We start from the raw sequence: 12618 nt of genomic DNA on the forward strand, positions 1-12618 counted from the left end.
TGGGCTCACCTAGCGCCATTTTTTTGGTTTGTTTGCCAGTCCTGGGGCTTGAACTCAGGGGCTGGGCGCTGTCCCTGAGCTGCTTTTGCTCAAGGCTAGCTCTCTACCACTTGAGCCACAGAGCCACCTCCAGCCTTTTCTGTTTGCGAGGCGCTGAGGCATCGAACCAGGGCTTCAGGCTATTCATTTCTAATTTTGTTTTTTTTGTCGGTCATGGGGCCTGAACTCTGGGCCTGGGCGCTGTCCCTCAGCTCTTCAGCTGAAGGCGAGCGCTCTACCACTTGAGCTACAGCGCCACTTCCGGTTTTCTGGTGGTTTTTTGGAGATAGGAGTCTCACGGTCTTTCCTGCCCGGGCTGGCTTTGAACCGCGATCCTCAGATCTCAGCCTCCTGAGTAGCTAGGATGACAGGCGTGAGCCCCCAGCGCCCGGCTCACTTTTAAATTTTGATAAGTTTATTCTGGTAAGTCCTGAGGCGTGAACTCGGATCCCGAGCACTGCTTCCTGAGCTTTTTCTCCTAAGTCGGGCTCTACCGCTTGAGCCACAGCAACAGTCCTGGCTTTTCCGGGGGTTAACTGTCGATAGGCGTCTCAGTTCTCAGCCTCCGGAGTTGCTGGGATTGCTGGCCGGACGACCCCACCGCCTCACTTTACATTTTAGGGGTGCCATAGATGGAGGCGGCACACGGCGGCCTCAGCTCCGGGCCGAGGGAGCGGCGGGCGCTACGGCGGACGGCGGCCGCGCAGGCTCCCGAGGCGCTTTGCCCTCAGCCCTCAGTAAAGATGGCCGCTACCATGGGCGCTTCCGGCAGGACGTGAGGTCAAAGGTTACGCAGAGATGGCGGCACCCAGGGTCGGCTGAGGCGTGCAGCTGAGAATGGCGCTGGCGGCGGGGGCTCGGCTGGCGCGGCCGGGGCTGGCGCGGCCGGGGCTGGCACGCGGGCACTGGACGCCGGCCGGGCGGTCGCGAAGCCGGCGCCAGGCGGCGGAGGCCGAGGCGGACGCGCCCGTGCTGCAGTACGTGGGGGAGCGCGCGGCCCGCGCCGACCGCGTCTTCGTGTGGGGCTTCAGCTTCTCGGGGGCGCTGGGCGTCCCCACCTTCGTGCAGCCGAGCTCCCGGCCCGCGCCGCGCGGCGTCCCCCGGCCGCGCCGCAGGATCCAGCCCGTGCCCTACCGCCTGGAGCTGGAGTCCCAGGTGCGCCCGCGCTCCGCTCCCCAGCTCCCCCCCCCCCCACTCCCCACCGCGCATGCGCCTTCACCCCCTCCCACCGCGCCGCCTCCGTCTCATTGCGCACGCGCGCTCCTCCCAAGAAGCGGAGGATGGAGGGGCGTGGGGGACTTAGTCGGAGGCGGGGAGCTCGCTGTTTATGGGGTGACAGCGACATGCCAGGCGTTTGGGCCAGCAGCCTTTCAGTCAGTGGTGCTCACCTCCAGCTGTAGGGGAGAAAAGGGAGGGACGCAGAGGCAAGGCCCAAGGTTTGAACTCAGGTCTTGCTGACGACAAGTTCTGGTGTTAGGGAAGGAAAATTCAAAAAAGTCAGGGGAAATGTGGGTGGGCTGCAACGCTGGAGGAAAGACCAGAGAGGAAGTGTTACCCCTGGGCTCATCTTGCAGGAGAGGGGAGGGGAAAGGAGGAAGAGGGAGGGCTGGGTCTGGAACTCAGGGCCTGAGCACTGACTTCAGCTTTTTTACTCAAGCGGTTAGGTTCATGGGGTCTCTGAGACACTACACAGGCCTCTGATAAATCACTAGCTGCTGAGACGTTGGCCAGGAGGGCTACTGGGATGACTAGCCCTCGTCATTTAGTTTGTCTGAGAGTGAATCTTGGGATGTCAGGTATAAACCAGGACTGCCTCAGGCTGCCTGAGGACTGGTCACTGGTGGTGTGGGAAGGGCCCCCTCTGCCCCGTCCCAGCAGTGTGGTGAGGACTGGACACAGCGTGTGAAACGCCCAGCAGAGCCCTTGTAGAAAATCAGGAGTTGGGACACTTTTTGGTCTTCGTGGTGGTGATGTGAGAAGGTGGCTGTGCAGCACGGCGCTGTGGCAGCCCTTTGGCATTATGAAACAACTGGCTTGGGGGGGAGGGCGGTGGTGTTCAGCTTCATCACTCTCCAAGCCCAGATGAACTGACTGTGTTTTACCCTCCCTACACCCCTGTGAAGCAGAGCCATCAGCAGGACACACAGCAGGCAGGCCTGGCCAAGCTGTGTGGGGCTGTCCGGGTGGGCTGGGGGGAGGGCCCCAGGGCTGAGCAGGAGTGCTCAGGGTGGCTGATGCTCGTGTGCACCTGGGCAGCGCCTGCCTTTCTCCTGGGGGAAGTGAACGTCGCCAGTCAATTCATGCTTCCTCGGGTCTTGGTTTCAGATCTCTTCGGCGGCCTGTGGCTACGGGTTCACGCTGCTTGCCTCTCGGACCAAAGACGTCACCAAGGTCTGGGGCATGGGCCTCAACAAGGATTCCCAGCTTGGCTTCCACAGGAGCCGGAGAGACCAAAGTGAGCAAGGCACCTTGTGCCCCTGACAGCAAGTAAACGGAGTTGGCGTGACAGGAGGTGGGGGGATTGGAACTCAGGGCCTCAGGCTTGCATGGCTGGTGCTCTGTCATGGAGACATACCCCCAACCCTTCTTTTGCTCTGGTTACCCTTTTTGAGATATGGTCTGGCTTTTTGGCTCAGATATGTGCCTGGACCACAATCCTCCTATTTTTTTTCCTTTTTATTTTTTTATTCTCCCACTATAGCCGGGATGACAGGAGTGTGCTGTGTCACCCAGCTTCTTCCATCAAGTTGAGGTCTTGTGGACTTTTCTGCCTTGCTGGCCTTAGACAGAGCCTCTTCTGTCCTTAGTCTCCCAAGTAGCCAGGGTGATGTGTGACCATGATAAGGAATCCATTAGTGTTTTCTAGACTCCAGTTGAACTCTCACTAAGGACTCTGGGAGGTAACAGGAACATCTTCACACAGGAGCAGATAGCAATGCCCACCCTTCTGCTGGAGACTGAGCGTGGTTACCCAGGTGGCTGAAGGACCTATTCCCAGTGGCTGCCCACTTCTAGCCCTGTGTGGTAGCACACAGCTGTAATCCCAGCTGGGCATGGAGCCCTGTGTATGCTAGGCAGGAGCCTGTTTTTCCCCTCATACATGGAATCTAGACCTAAAGTGTGCAGGTGTGTGCTGTGTGCATGTGTGCATGCTTGCCAGGCGCCCGTGGCTCATGCCTGTCATCCTAGCTACTTAGGAGGCTAAGATCTAGAGGATTGTGGTTTGAACCCATCTCAGGCAGAAAACCCAGGCGTGACTTAAGTGGTAGAATGTCAGCCACAAGCAGAAAAGGATCCAGAATGCCAGCCATGAGCAGAAAAGAATCCAGAATGCAAGGTCCTGAGTTCAATTCCTCATCTTGGCATAAAGGGAAAAAATATGTAATTTAAAATATACTTAAAAAATACTGTGTGGCCTGGGAAGATGGCTCAGTGGTAGAGCACTTGTCTTGCATGCCTGAGGCCCTGGGTTTGATTCCTCAGCACCACATAAGCAAAAAGAAAAAAGCCGGAAGTGGCGCTGGCGCTGTGGCTCAAGTGGTAGAGCGCTAGCCTTGAGCTGAAGAGCTGAGGGACAGTGCCCAGGCCCAGAGTTCAGGCCACACAACCGGACCCCCAAAAAAAAAATACTGTGAGATGTATCCTGTGTGGTGTGATTGTGGCATGTGGGGAGGGGCCCGGGACAGGATGGGGTGACAGGGGATGTGATTGTGGGGTAAAGGGGCTCTTATGGAGGTACATTATCTTCTGTGTGTATGGAAATGGCCCGGGGAGCCCCGCTGAACACCGCAGTGGGGGTGGGCAGATTCCACCCACTCTGTCACGGCACGTGTGGGAGTGGTACCCAAACCAGCCCTGTTGAGTGAGAGATGCTAGCGAGGGAAAAAGGGACCAGAAAGTAAAACCCAGAGAGCCGCTGGCGAGCTGGGCGGGGCCTGGCTCCCCGTGCTGAGCGCCGCTTCTGCCAGGCCGGGGTTATGACTATATTCTGGAGCCGTCACCGGTGCCGCTGCCTCTGGACAGACCACAGGACACGCGCGTGCTGCAAGTGGCTTGCGGCCGGGCCCATGCCCTGGTGCTCACGGACCAGGAAGGTGGTGAGTGTGGGAGTTGTGGGGCTATTTTGGGGTCCAGGGGTATTTGGAGGACCATGGTGGAGTTGGGGCTAGCAGGATGATGGTGGACATCCAGGGGTGGCAGGGAAGTGGGTGCTGGCCTCTGAGTGGGGTCCCTGATAGGCCCGGGGAGCTGGTGCTGCCCTTGGGGTTGGGGGGCTCAGGAGCAGCACCTGACACTGCGGTGCCCTTGGAGACCCAGTGCAGGGAGAGAGAGCTGGGGCACAGCCTTGACTGGGCCCCGGGGTCCACAGAGCTAACGTACCCTGGTCTGCTCCACAGTCTTCAGCATGGGCAACAACGCGTATGGGCAGTGTGGACGCCAGGTGGTGGAGAACGAGGTGTACAGGTGAGCTGCGCGGGCCCGCAGGCCAGGTTTCCAGGCCCTCACTCTGGAGACAAGCCCGCAGCCCCTGGGCTGCTCCCATGGTGAGCCCCGAGTGTGAGCTGGGTGAACTGGAGGCCAAGCTGTTGAGGATGGGTATTAATTTAACATTTTTCTTTTCCAATTTGATTAACTTAAAAAAAGACCACAAATACAACTTTGTTTCATGTCTGTCTTTTCATTTTGATGTTTAAAACCCCACTAAGATCCAAGACAACCAGGCTGCCTGCAAGAGCCTTCCTCAAAACAACAAAATACAATGAAATAAATAAAATGCAAAATGATAGTAATAAAATCAAGTTTTTAGCCAGGTCCTAGCTACTCAGGAGCCTGAGATCTGAGAATCATGGTTCAGAGCCAGCCCAGGCAGGAAAGTCCATGAGACTCTTATCTCAACAACCAACCAGGAAAACTGGAAGTGGCACTGGGGGGTCATGTGGTAAAAGTGCTAGCCTTGAGCTGAAGAGCTTGAGGGACAGTGCCCAGGCCCAGAATTCAAGCTCCATGACTGACAAAAATTTCTGTGCTGGGAATGTGGCTTAGTGGTAGAGTGCTTGCATTGCATTCATGAAGCCCTGGGCTCAGCCCCACATAAACACAAAAAGCCAGAAGAGGCTCTGTGGCTCAAGTGGTAGAGAGCTAGCTTTGAGCCAAAGAAGCTCAGAGACAGTGCCCAGGCCCTGAGATCAAGCCCCAGACTGGCAAAAAAAAAAAAAATCCTTCTAGTTCCTTACATTCTGGTCTCCTAAATTGTTTATAAGAATTATTGTTAACCAGGTGCCGGTGGCTCTCACCTGTTTTCCTAGCTACTCAGGAGGCTGAGATCTGAGGATCACAGTTCAAAGCCAGCCTGGGCAGGAAAGTCAATGAGACTTTTATCTCGTAATAACTCACTAGAAAACCAGAAGTGGCGATGGGGCTCAAGCGGTAGAGCGCTCGGCTTGAGCTGAAGAGTGCAGGGACAGCGCCCAGGCCCAGAGTTCAAGCCTCACCACCAGGAAAAAAAAAAATCATTGTTGGGTCAGGCGCCATGACTGTAATCCTAGCTATTCAGGATCTGAGATCTGAAGATTGTGGCTCAAGGTCACTTTGAGTCGAAGTTGCTAGACTCCATTTTCAAAATAACCAGCAAAAAGCAGATGGGAAAGAGTAGACTGGCTCAGATGGTAAAGTGCAAGCCATGGTACTGGTACGAAAGCTGGAATTTGCTTTTTTTGTGTTGGTCCTGGGGCTTGAACTTAGGGCCTGGCAGCTGTCCTTGAGCATTTTTGCTTTTTTAGCACTCTACCACTTGAGCCACAGCCCCACTGGCTTTTTGGTAGTTAATTGGAGATGAGTCTCATGGACTTTCCTGACCAGACTGGCTTCCAGCTGTGATCCTCAGAGCTCAGCCTTATGAATAGCTAGGAATCCAAGTGTGCGCCCCTGCACCAGGCTCCTCACTGGCTTTTGTCTCTTCCCTGTTCCATGTGGCGTGCAGGGAGAGTCACCGAGTGCACCGAATGCAGGACTTTGACGGACAAGTGGTCCAGGTAAGAGCTGGATGCTAAGCGTGCCTTCCGGTCCCAGGGGAGCTTTTACAGGACCTGAAGCCATGTGGGGTAATGGGAAGTTGGGCAGGGAAGTTCCTGAACTCATTTAGTGTAGAAGTTAGTGATTTGCCTGTAATCGGCTGGAAGTTACTTCCCTTCCTGTGACTCCAGAGTTGGCTAGGACTGGAGGGAGTGGGGTGGGCAGGAGGCGCCCGGCCGCAGAGCCACCTGCAACTTGGCAGGATGTGTGATCCAGGCTGGTGTGTGTCTTACTCCTCGCCTCATTCCTGAGCACAGGGCTGTGCCTAGCACACAGTAGGTACTGTGTGAAATACAGTGAGTGCCCACAGTACCTCGTGGAACACCGTGGGGATCTTGGAGTTGCTGGGAGTGGGGGGGAGTGCCTCCTTGAAGAGACACCAGCATTCCTGAGGCCAGGCATGGTGACTGGAAGGGTTTGATGGCAGAGGGGCGGGCGCTGCCCAGGCTCTGGCTGGAGGCTGATCTGCTTCCAAGATCCAGTGGGAAGGTTCCAGAAGACAGCTGAGCATGGGTGGTGAGGGGCTCCTGGGTTTGTGTATCTGTCTCTGTCTATCTCTGTCTCCCTATCTCTCTGTCTCTGTCTCTGTCTCTCTCTCTCATCAGTAATGGTGCTTGAGTTCAGGGCCTGGGCAATGTCTCTTAGTTCTGTGTTCTTTTTTGCACAAGGCTTGCTCTGTCACTTGAGCCACAGCTTTTTACTGGTTAATCAGAAATAGTCTCACCAGTTTTACTGTGTAGGCTGGCTTTGAACTGCGATCCTCAGATCTCAGCTTCCTGAGTAGCTGGGATTAATAGGCCTGAGCTCCAGTAGCACTGTTGATGGTGAGGGAGACAAAGGCCAGGGCTGGCATGGTGCTGGCCGCTCTCGCCCCTGCTGGGGCTCTGAGGAGTGGGCTGGGGCTGGCTGGAACTTCATCTCAGCAGGCCCCGTCTGTCTGGCAGGTCGCATGCGGTCAGGACCACAGCCTCTTCCTCACGGACAAAGGCGAGGTCTACTCCTGCGGATGGGGCGCCGACGGGCAGACAGGTAGAGACCCATTGCCTGCCTGGGGCGGCCCAGAGCCTGGGGACACAGGTCATTCCTCCTCGTGTCCTGAGATGCTGGGACTCAGGGGCATGCCAGCATGCCGGCTTCCTTGTGTTCCACAAGCCCCATCAGTGATACAGTAGGATTGCTGTTGGGCTGGGTGATTGCCAGGCATGGGAAGGGCCTGGGTTCCCCCCCAACAGTGCCACCAAACCCCCAAAGACAAGAGAAGTAGCTTTTAATTTGTGCATAGTCAGAAAGGTCCGTTGTGGGGGCTGGGAAGGTGGCTCAGTGATAGAGTGCTTGTATGAATGAGGCCCTTGGGTTCGATTCCTCAGCACCACATAAACAGAAAAAGCCGGAAGTGGCGCTGTGGCTCAAGTGGTAGAGCGCTAGACTTGAGCTGAAGAGCTGAGGGACAGCGCCCAGGCCCAGAATTCAGGCCCCAGGACTGACCAAAAAAAAAAAAAAAAGGTCTGTTGTATAGTACTATTTTATCTTGAAAGGTTTTCTAAAACTTTGCAGTCAGTTAAGTTGGTCTTGTTCCCTTCTGAGGAGTCATGTGACCTTGGGCAGCTGGGCAGGCAGGGGAGTGGTTTGCTCTCACTGTCCAGCACTGGCCACCAGCCTGGTCCTAGGTCAGTGAGCAAAGAGAAAGTCACTGAAATCCATGTCTCTGGTGGTGGCAGGCCTGGGTCACTACAACACCACTAGTGCCCCCTGCAGGCTTGGTGGAGACCTTTCGGGGGTGAAGGTCATCCAGGTGGCCACCTATGGCGATTGCTGCTTGGCCGTCTCTGCCGATGGAGGTGTCTTCGGTTGGGGGAACTCTGAGTATCTGCAGCTGGCCTCTGTCACGGAATCTACACAGGTTTGGAACCAGCAAAGAAGATTCTAAGAGCTGCTTTTCTTCTTCATTTTTCTTTTTTGGCTAGTACTGGGGTTTGGACTCAAGGCCTTCTTGCCCAGCTTGATTTCATGGCTAGTGCTCTACCACTTGAGCCATGCCTCTAATCCTGTTTTTTGCTGGATATTTTGGAGATGGAGTCTTGTGGACTTTTCTGCCTGGCTAGTTTCAAAAAACCATGATCCTGTGGATGTCCAGTCTACTGAGTAGCTGGGATTGCAGGTGTGGGCTTGGTTATGCAAAGTGCACCTGTCATAAAACGGCCTCTTCTTGGAGTCCAGCAGCGAGTGTGGGCTCAGTGCCTCCAGCCTGTAATCTTGGCTCCTCAGGAGGTGAGATCTGGCTTGTGGGGGCTGCTGGCCGCCTGTGCACCAGCCCCAGTGTGGCTCTCAGTTCCGCACAGTGTGGCTGGAGCTGGCTGGCTGCTGATGTCTTTTCTCTTGGACTAGAAGGGTGGAAAGTGGGTCCCCTCTGATCTCTAGTGAGGTCGGGTGCTGGGGTGCACTGGTGGGTGGGTGTGCGGGGACCAGGATTGGCTCTAACCTCTTTCCTTTATAGGTCAATGTCCCCCGGAACCTGCCCTTCTCGCAGGTGGGCAGGGTGAAGCAGGCGGCATGCGGGGGCACCGGCTGCGCTGTGCTCAATGGTGAGGCGGTTGCCTGGCTGGGCTTGGGGAGGACCGGGTGGGACTGGAGGGCATGGGTGGGAGTGTGGACGGGAGTGTGGACAGGGCTTAGCTCTGTAGTCCTATCCTAGAGTAGAAGCTGATGCATTGCTGAGCCCGAGGCCCTGGGCCTAAACACCTGCCACCACTTAGTTGTAAAGTTTTGGGGGCTGGGAAGGTGGCTCAGTGGTAGAGTGCTTGCCGTGCATGCATGAGGCCCTGGGTTCGATTCCTCAGCACCACATAAACAGAAAAAGCTGGAAGTGGCACGGTGGCTCAAGTGGTAGAGCACTAGCTTTGAGTTGAAAGCTGAGGGAGAGCATCCAGGCCCAGAGTTCAAGCCCCACGACAGACAAAAAGAAAAAAAAAAAAGTATTGAAGTTCCTTTTCTGGGCCTGTGTGTGCCCCGCGTGTGTTCTGCCACCAGTGCCCCTACCCGGGCCGACTTGGCCAGAGCCAGGTCCAGAGCTGGGTCCAGCTCGTGGTCAAGCCCGCCTTGGCACGCAGGTAGGCCTGGTTCCCTGCCTGCAAAACAAAACAGACCCACAGCCTCGTGTGGTGGCAGTTGTAGGTTCAAGGCTACTTTGGGCTAGTAGTGAGGACCCTAACTCAAAAACAACCAAGTCTCTGCCACAGAGGGCGGCGTGGGGAGGGGGCAGCATGGAGGCGGCGGCCTAGGCCCCTGACTGGCTGTGCCCCACAGAGGAAGGACAGGTCTTCGTCTGGGGCTACGGCATTCTCGGGAAGGGGCCAGGGCTGGTGGAGACAGCACTGCCCGAGATGATCCCCCCCTCGCTCTTTGGAGCCACGGACTTCACCCCCGATGTCCAGGTGGCGCGCCTCCGGTGCGGGCTCAGCCACTTCGCAGCCATCACTGGTGAGTGGGGGGGGAGGGCACAGGAAGGGGCACTGGGAGGGGGCGGGGCCCTCGGGAGGGGCAGGGGCGGGGCATTTGCAAAGCCCTGAGTTCAAGGCCCAGGACCTCTTAAGGAAAGGGCAGCACAGGCCTGGCTGTACTGTGCGGGTGGGGCTGGGTGAGCCGCGTGGTGAGGGCGGGAGGGCTCCTCGCTCCCAGTGCCATCCTTGCCTTGCAGACCGAGGCGAGCTGTTCGTGTGGGGTAAGAATGTGCGTGGCTGCCTGGGCATCGGCCGCCTGGACGACCAGTACTTCCCGTGGCGGGTAAGGTGGGCCCTGGCTGCCCTTCTCAGTGCCCTGTGAGCTAGGACTTGGGGCTCAGGACCCGCCTCGCCGCGGGCACCACCCCAGCCATGGCCTCAGAGAGCCCGCAGCCAAGCCCGCACTGTGGATGCCTTCTGCCGAGCTGGAAAGAAAGGTGGCTGGCCTTGGGGGTGGCTCAGAGGCCCTGCGCGTCTGGGGGTGCACACAGCCCATTCAGTCCCAGCAGCCGAAGAAAGGAAAAGCAAGTGAGCAAGCATGCGCCTGCTGACAGACTGCAGGCAGCGCTGAGCGCTGGGGTGCGGTACACGAAGCCCATTACAGAACTAAAGGGGAAAGGATGTCCAATTGTAGTAGGTCTTTTTTTTTTTTTTTTTTTTGCCAGTCCTGGGACTTGAACTCAGGGCCAGGGCACTGGGGACAGTGCCACTTCCAACTTTTTCTGTTTATGTGGTACTGAGGAATCGAACCCAGGCAAGAGTGCTAGGTAAGCACTCTCCCACTGAGCCACCTCCCCAGCCCTGTGCTGGGTCTTTTAAGTTACCAGGAACTGTTGTGTTTGAGTGCAGAGTCTCTGTTGTGGGTACGGTGCTACATGCTCACAATCCCAGCACCCACTGGGAGACTGAGGCAGCCTGGGCGACATAACTGAGATCTTGTTTCAACAAAAAAAAAAAGGCCACAAACCAAACCAGTGACCCCACGTCCCACTTTTTTTTTTTTTTTAATGCCGTTACTAGGGCTTCAGCTCAGACTCTACTCTCACTTGGCTTCTGTGGGGAGGTAAACAGCTCTCAAGGCAGAGGTTGCTAGGAGTCCACCTGGCGGCCGTTGTTGTGGTCTGCGCCAGGGCTCACTGCCCGCCATCGCCCGTGTTTGCTCAGTGATATCTGCCCCAGCTGTTTGGTGAGGCAGGAAAGGACGGGCGCCTCGCTTCTGCCTCTGTGGTCAGGAGCAGCCCCTAATAGCCTGAGCCCTTGGCTCAGGTGCAGAGCTACGATCAGCATCTGCCACTGTTCAGCCAGGCCATCTGCCCTAGCACCCCTCCATGCCTGTGCATGGTTGTTGCATGTGCGTGGTTGTTGCATGTGCGTGGTTGTTGCGTGTGTGTGGTTGTTGCGTGTGCATGGTTGTATGGTTGTAGTGTGGTAATTCCAGACAACCACCACCATCCTCTGGAAGGACCCAAGCATTTAGTTTGTAGTTACGCGGGGGCAGAGGGTGGTGGAATAGGAAGAGACATTTAATACTTTGCTCTTTTTCACCCTTTGTAGTGTGGCATTGTGATCGAATTGCCTGTTAGCCATAATAATAAATAGGGACAGCCAGGCGTGGTTCCACACACCTGTAATCCCAGCCCTTGGGGGGCTGAAGCAAGAGGATTGAGGCTGGCCAGGGCTATGTATCATAGACCCTGTCTGAAAAAAAAAAATGAAGCAAGAAAACTAAGAACAAAAGAAAAACAGAGAACACGCCCTCTTGGGGACAGGTTGAGATAGACCCAAGACAGTTCGGGGTATCTGTCTCCAAGGACATAGAACAGTGAACCCTAGGAAGCACAGGCTCCAGCCACCCTAGTGACAGCTGGGCTGTGTCCCCGAGGGCGGGGGAAGGGGTCCGCTTGGCTGGTGGCAGGGCCTGTTCCTGCCTCTACCCCAGGCGGGAAAGGCTAAGCCAGGCAGGGCAGTGCCGGGGCCTGTGGCTGACCATGCTGTGCCCTCTCTGTTCCAGGTGACGCTTCCCGGCCAGCCTGTGGACGTGGCATGTGGGGTGGACCACATGGTGACTCTGGCCAAGTCTTTCGTCTGAGCCTCTGGAGCTGCTGGGCCTGGGCTGTGAGTGCCCGGCAGAGTGGGGCCAGCGGCCCTGCAATGGCTCCAATGGCGCTGGGAGGTGGCAGCACCCTCCTAAGGACACTGGGCACTGACTCGAGGATGGCCATCACCTGCCAGGTGCACACCGCAGTTCTGTGCTTGTGTGGCAGGGCAAGCACTTGGGAGGCGCTGGACTCTCTGTTGACACTTCAGCTGTCCCCGCAGGGCCTGGCTACCTTGGGCCTTAGTTCTGATGACCAGTCACCGTGCCCACATGCTGTGTGCACGCATATGGCCCGCCAGCCCAGTTCTGATGACCAGTCACTGCCCACATGCTGTGTGCATGCATATGGTCCGCCAGCCCAGTTCTGATGACCAATCACTGTGCCCACATGCTGTGTGCATGCATATGGCCCGCCAGCCCTGTATTCCTCGGCCTGGGCCTGTGCCAGCCTGCACCAGTGGGCCGCAGTGGCCTTCCCTGAAGCCACCTCTGTGCCAGGCCACAGCGGCACCTGGCTGGGCATGGCCTGGAGAAGATTCCAAAACTGGGGGAAACATTTGCTTTAGAACACGTCTTTCCTGGAAAAGCATCATTTAAAAGTACCTTCTAGAATAAAATCTATTTTCTGCTTAAGAACAAAAGGTTTCTTTTTGTTGTTTTGTTTTTGTCAGTCGTGGGGCTTGAACTCTAGGCCTGAGCACTGTCCCTCAGCTCTTCAGCTCAAGATGAGATCTCTGCCACTTGAGCTACAGCGCCACTTCTGGTTTTCTGGTGGTTTATTGGAGATAGTTTCATGGACTTGCCTGCCTGTGCTGGCTTTGAACTGCAATCCTCAGATCTCAGCCTCCTGAGTAGCTAGGATTACAGGCGCGAGCCACTGGGCCTGGCTGACAAAAGGTCTTTTATTACTGA

General features: G+C 56.4%; 1 protein-coding gene across 2 annotated transcripts; it reads left to right on the forward strand.

Moving 5' to 3' along the window:
- Positions 1-834: 834 nt before the first annotated feature.
- Rcc1l (RCC1 like) lies at positions 835-12347 on the forward strand. Of its 2 annotated transcripts, none has more exons than XM_070035582.1 (11): positions 835-1194; positions 2365-2494; positions 4008-4136; positions 4437-4503; positions 6020-6071; positions 7056-7140; positions 7830-8011; positions 8606-8693; positions 9415-9588; positions 9806-9891; positions 11620-12347. In XM_070035582.1, the coding sequence occupies exons 1-11, from the start codon at positions 877-879 to the stop codon at positions 11695-11697; spliced, it is 1389 nt and encodes a 462-aa protein (XP_069891683.1). In that variant the 5' UTR covers positions 835-876; the 3' UTR covers positions 11698-12347. The 2 variants fall into 2 exon arrangements, with proteins under 2 accessions (XP_069891683.1, XP_069891684.1); XM_070035583.1 differs by lacking the exon at positions 835-1194 and adding an exon at positions 1453-1475.
- Positions 12348-12618: the final 271 nt, after the last annotated feature.

This window comes from Dipodomys merriami, unplaced genomic scaffold, assembly GCF_024711535.1.
Source record: "Dipodomys merriami isolate MVZ:Mamm:240054 unplaced genomic scaffold, mDipMer1.0.p SCAF_26, whole genome shotgun sequence".
Lineage (NCBI taxonomy): Eukaryota > Metazoa > Chordata > Mammalia > Rodentia > Heteromyidae > Dipodomys > Dipodomys merriami.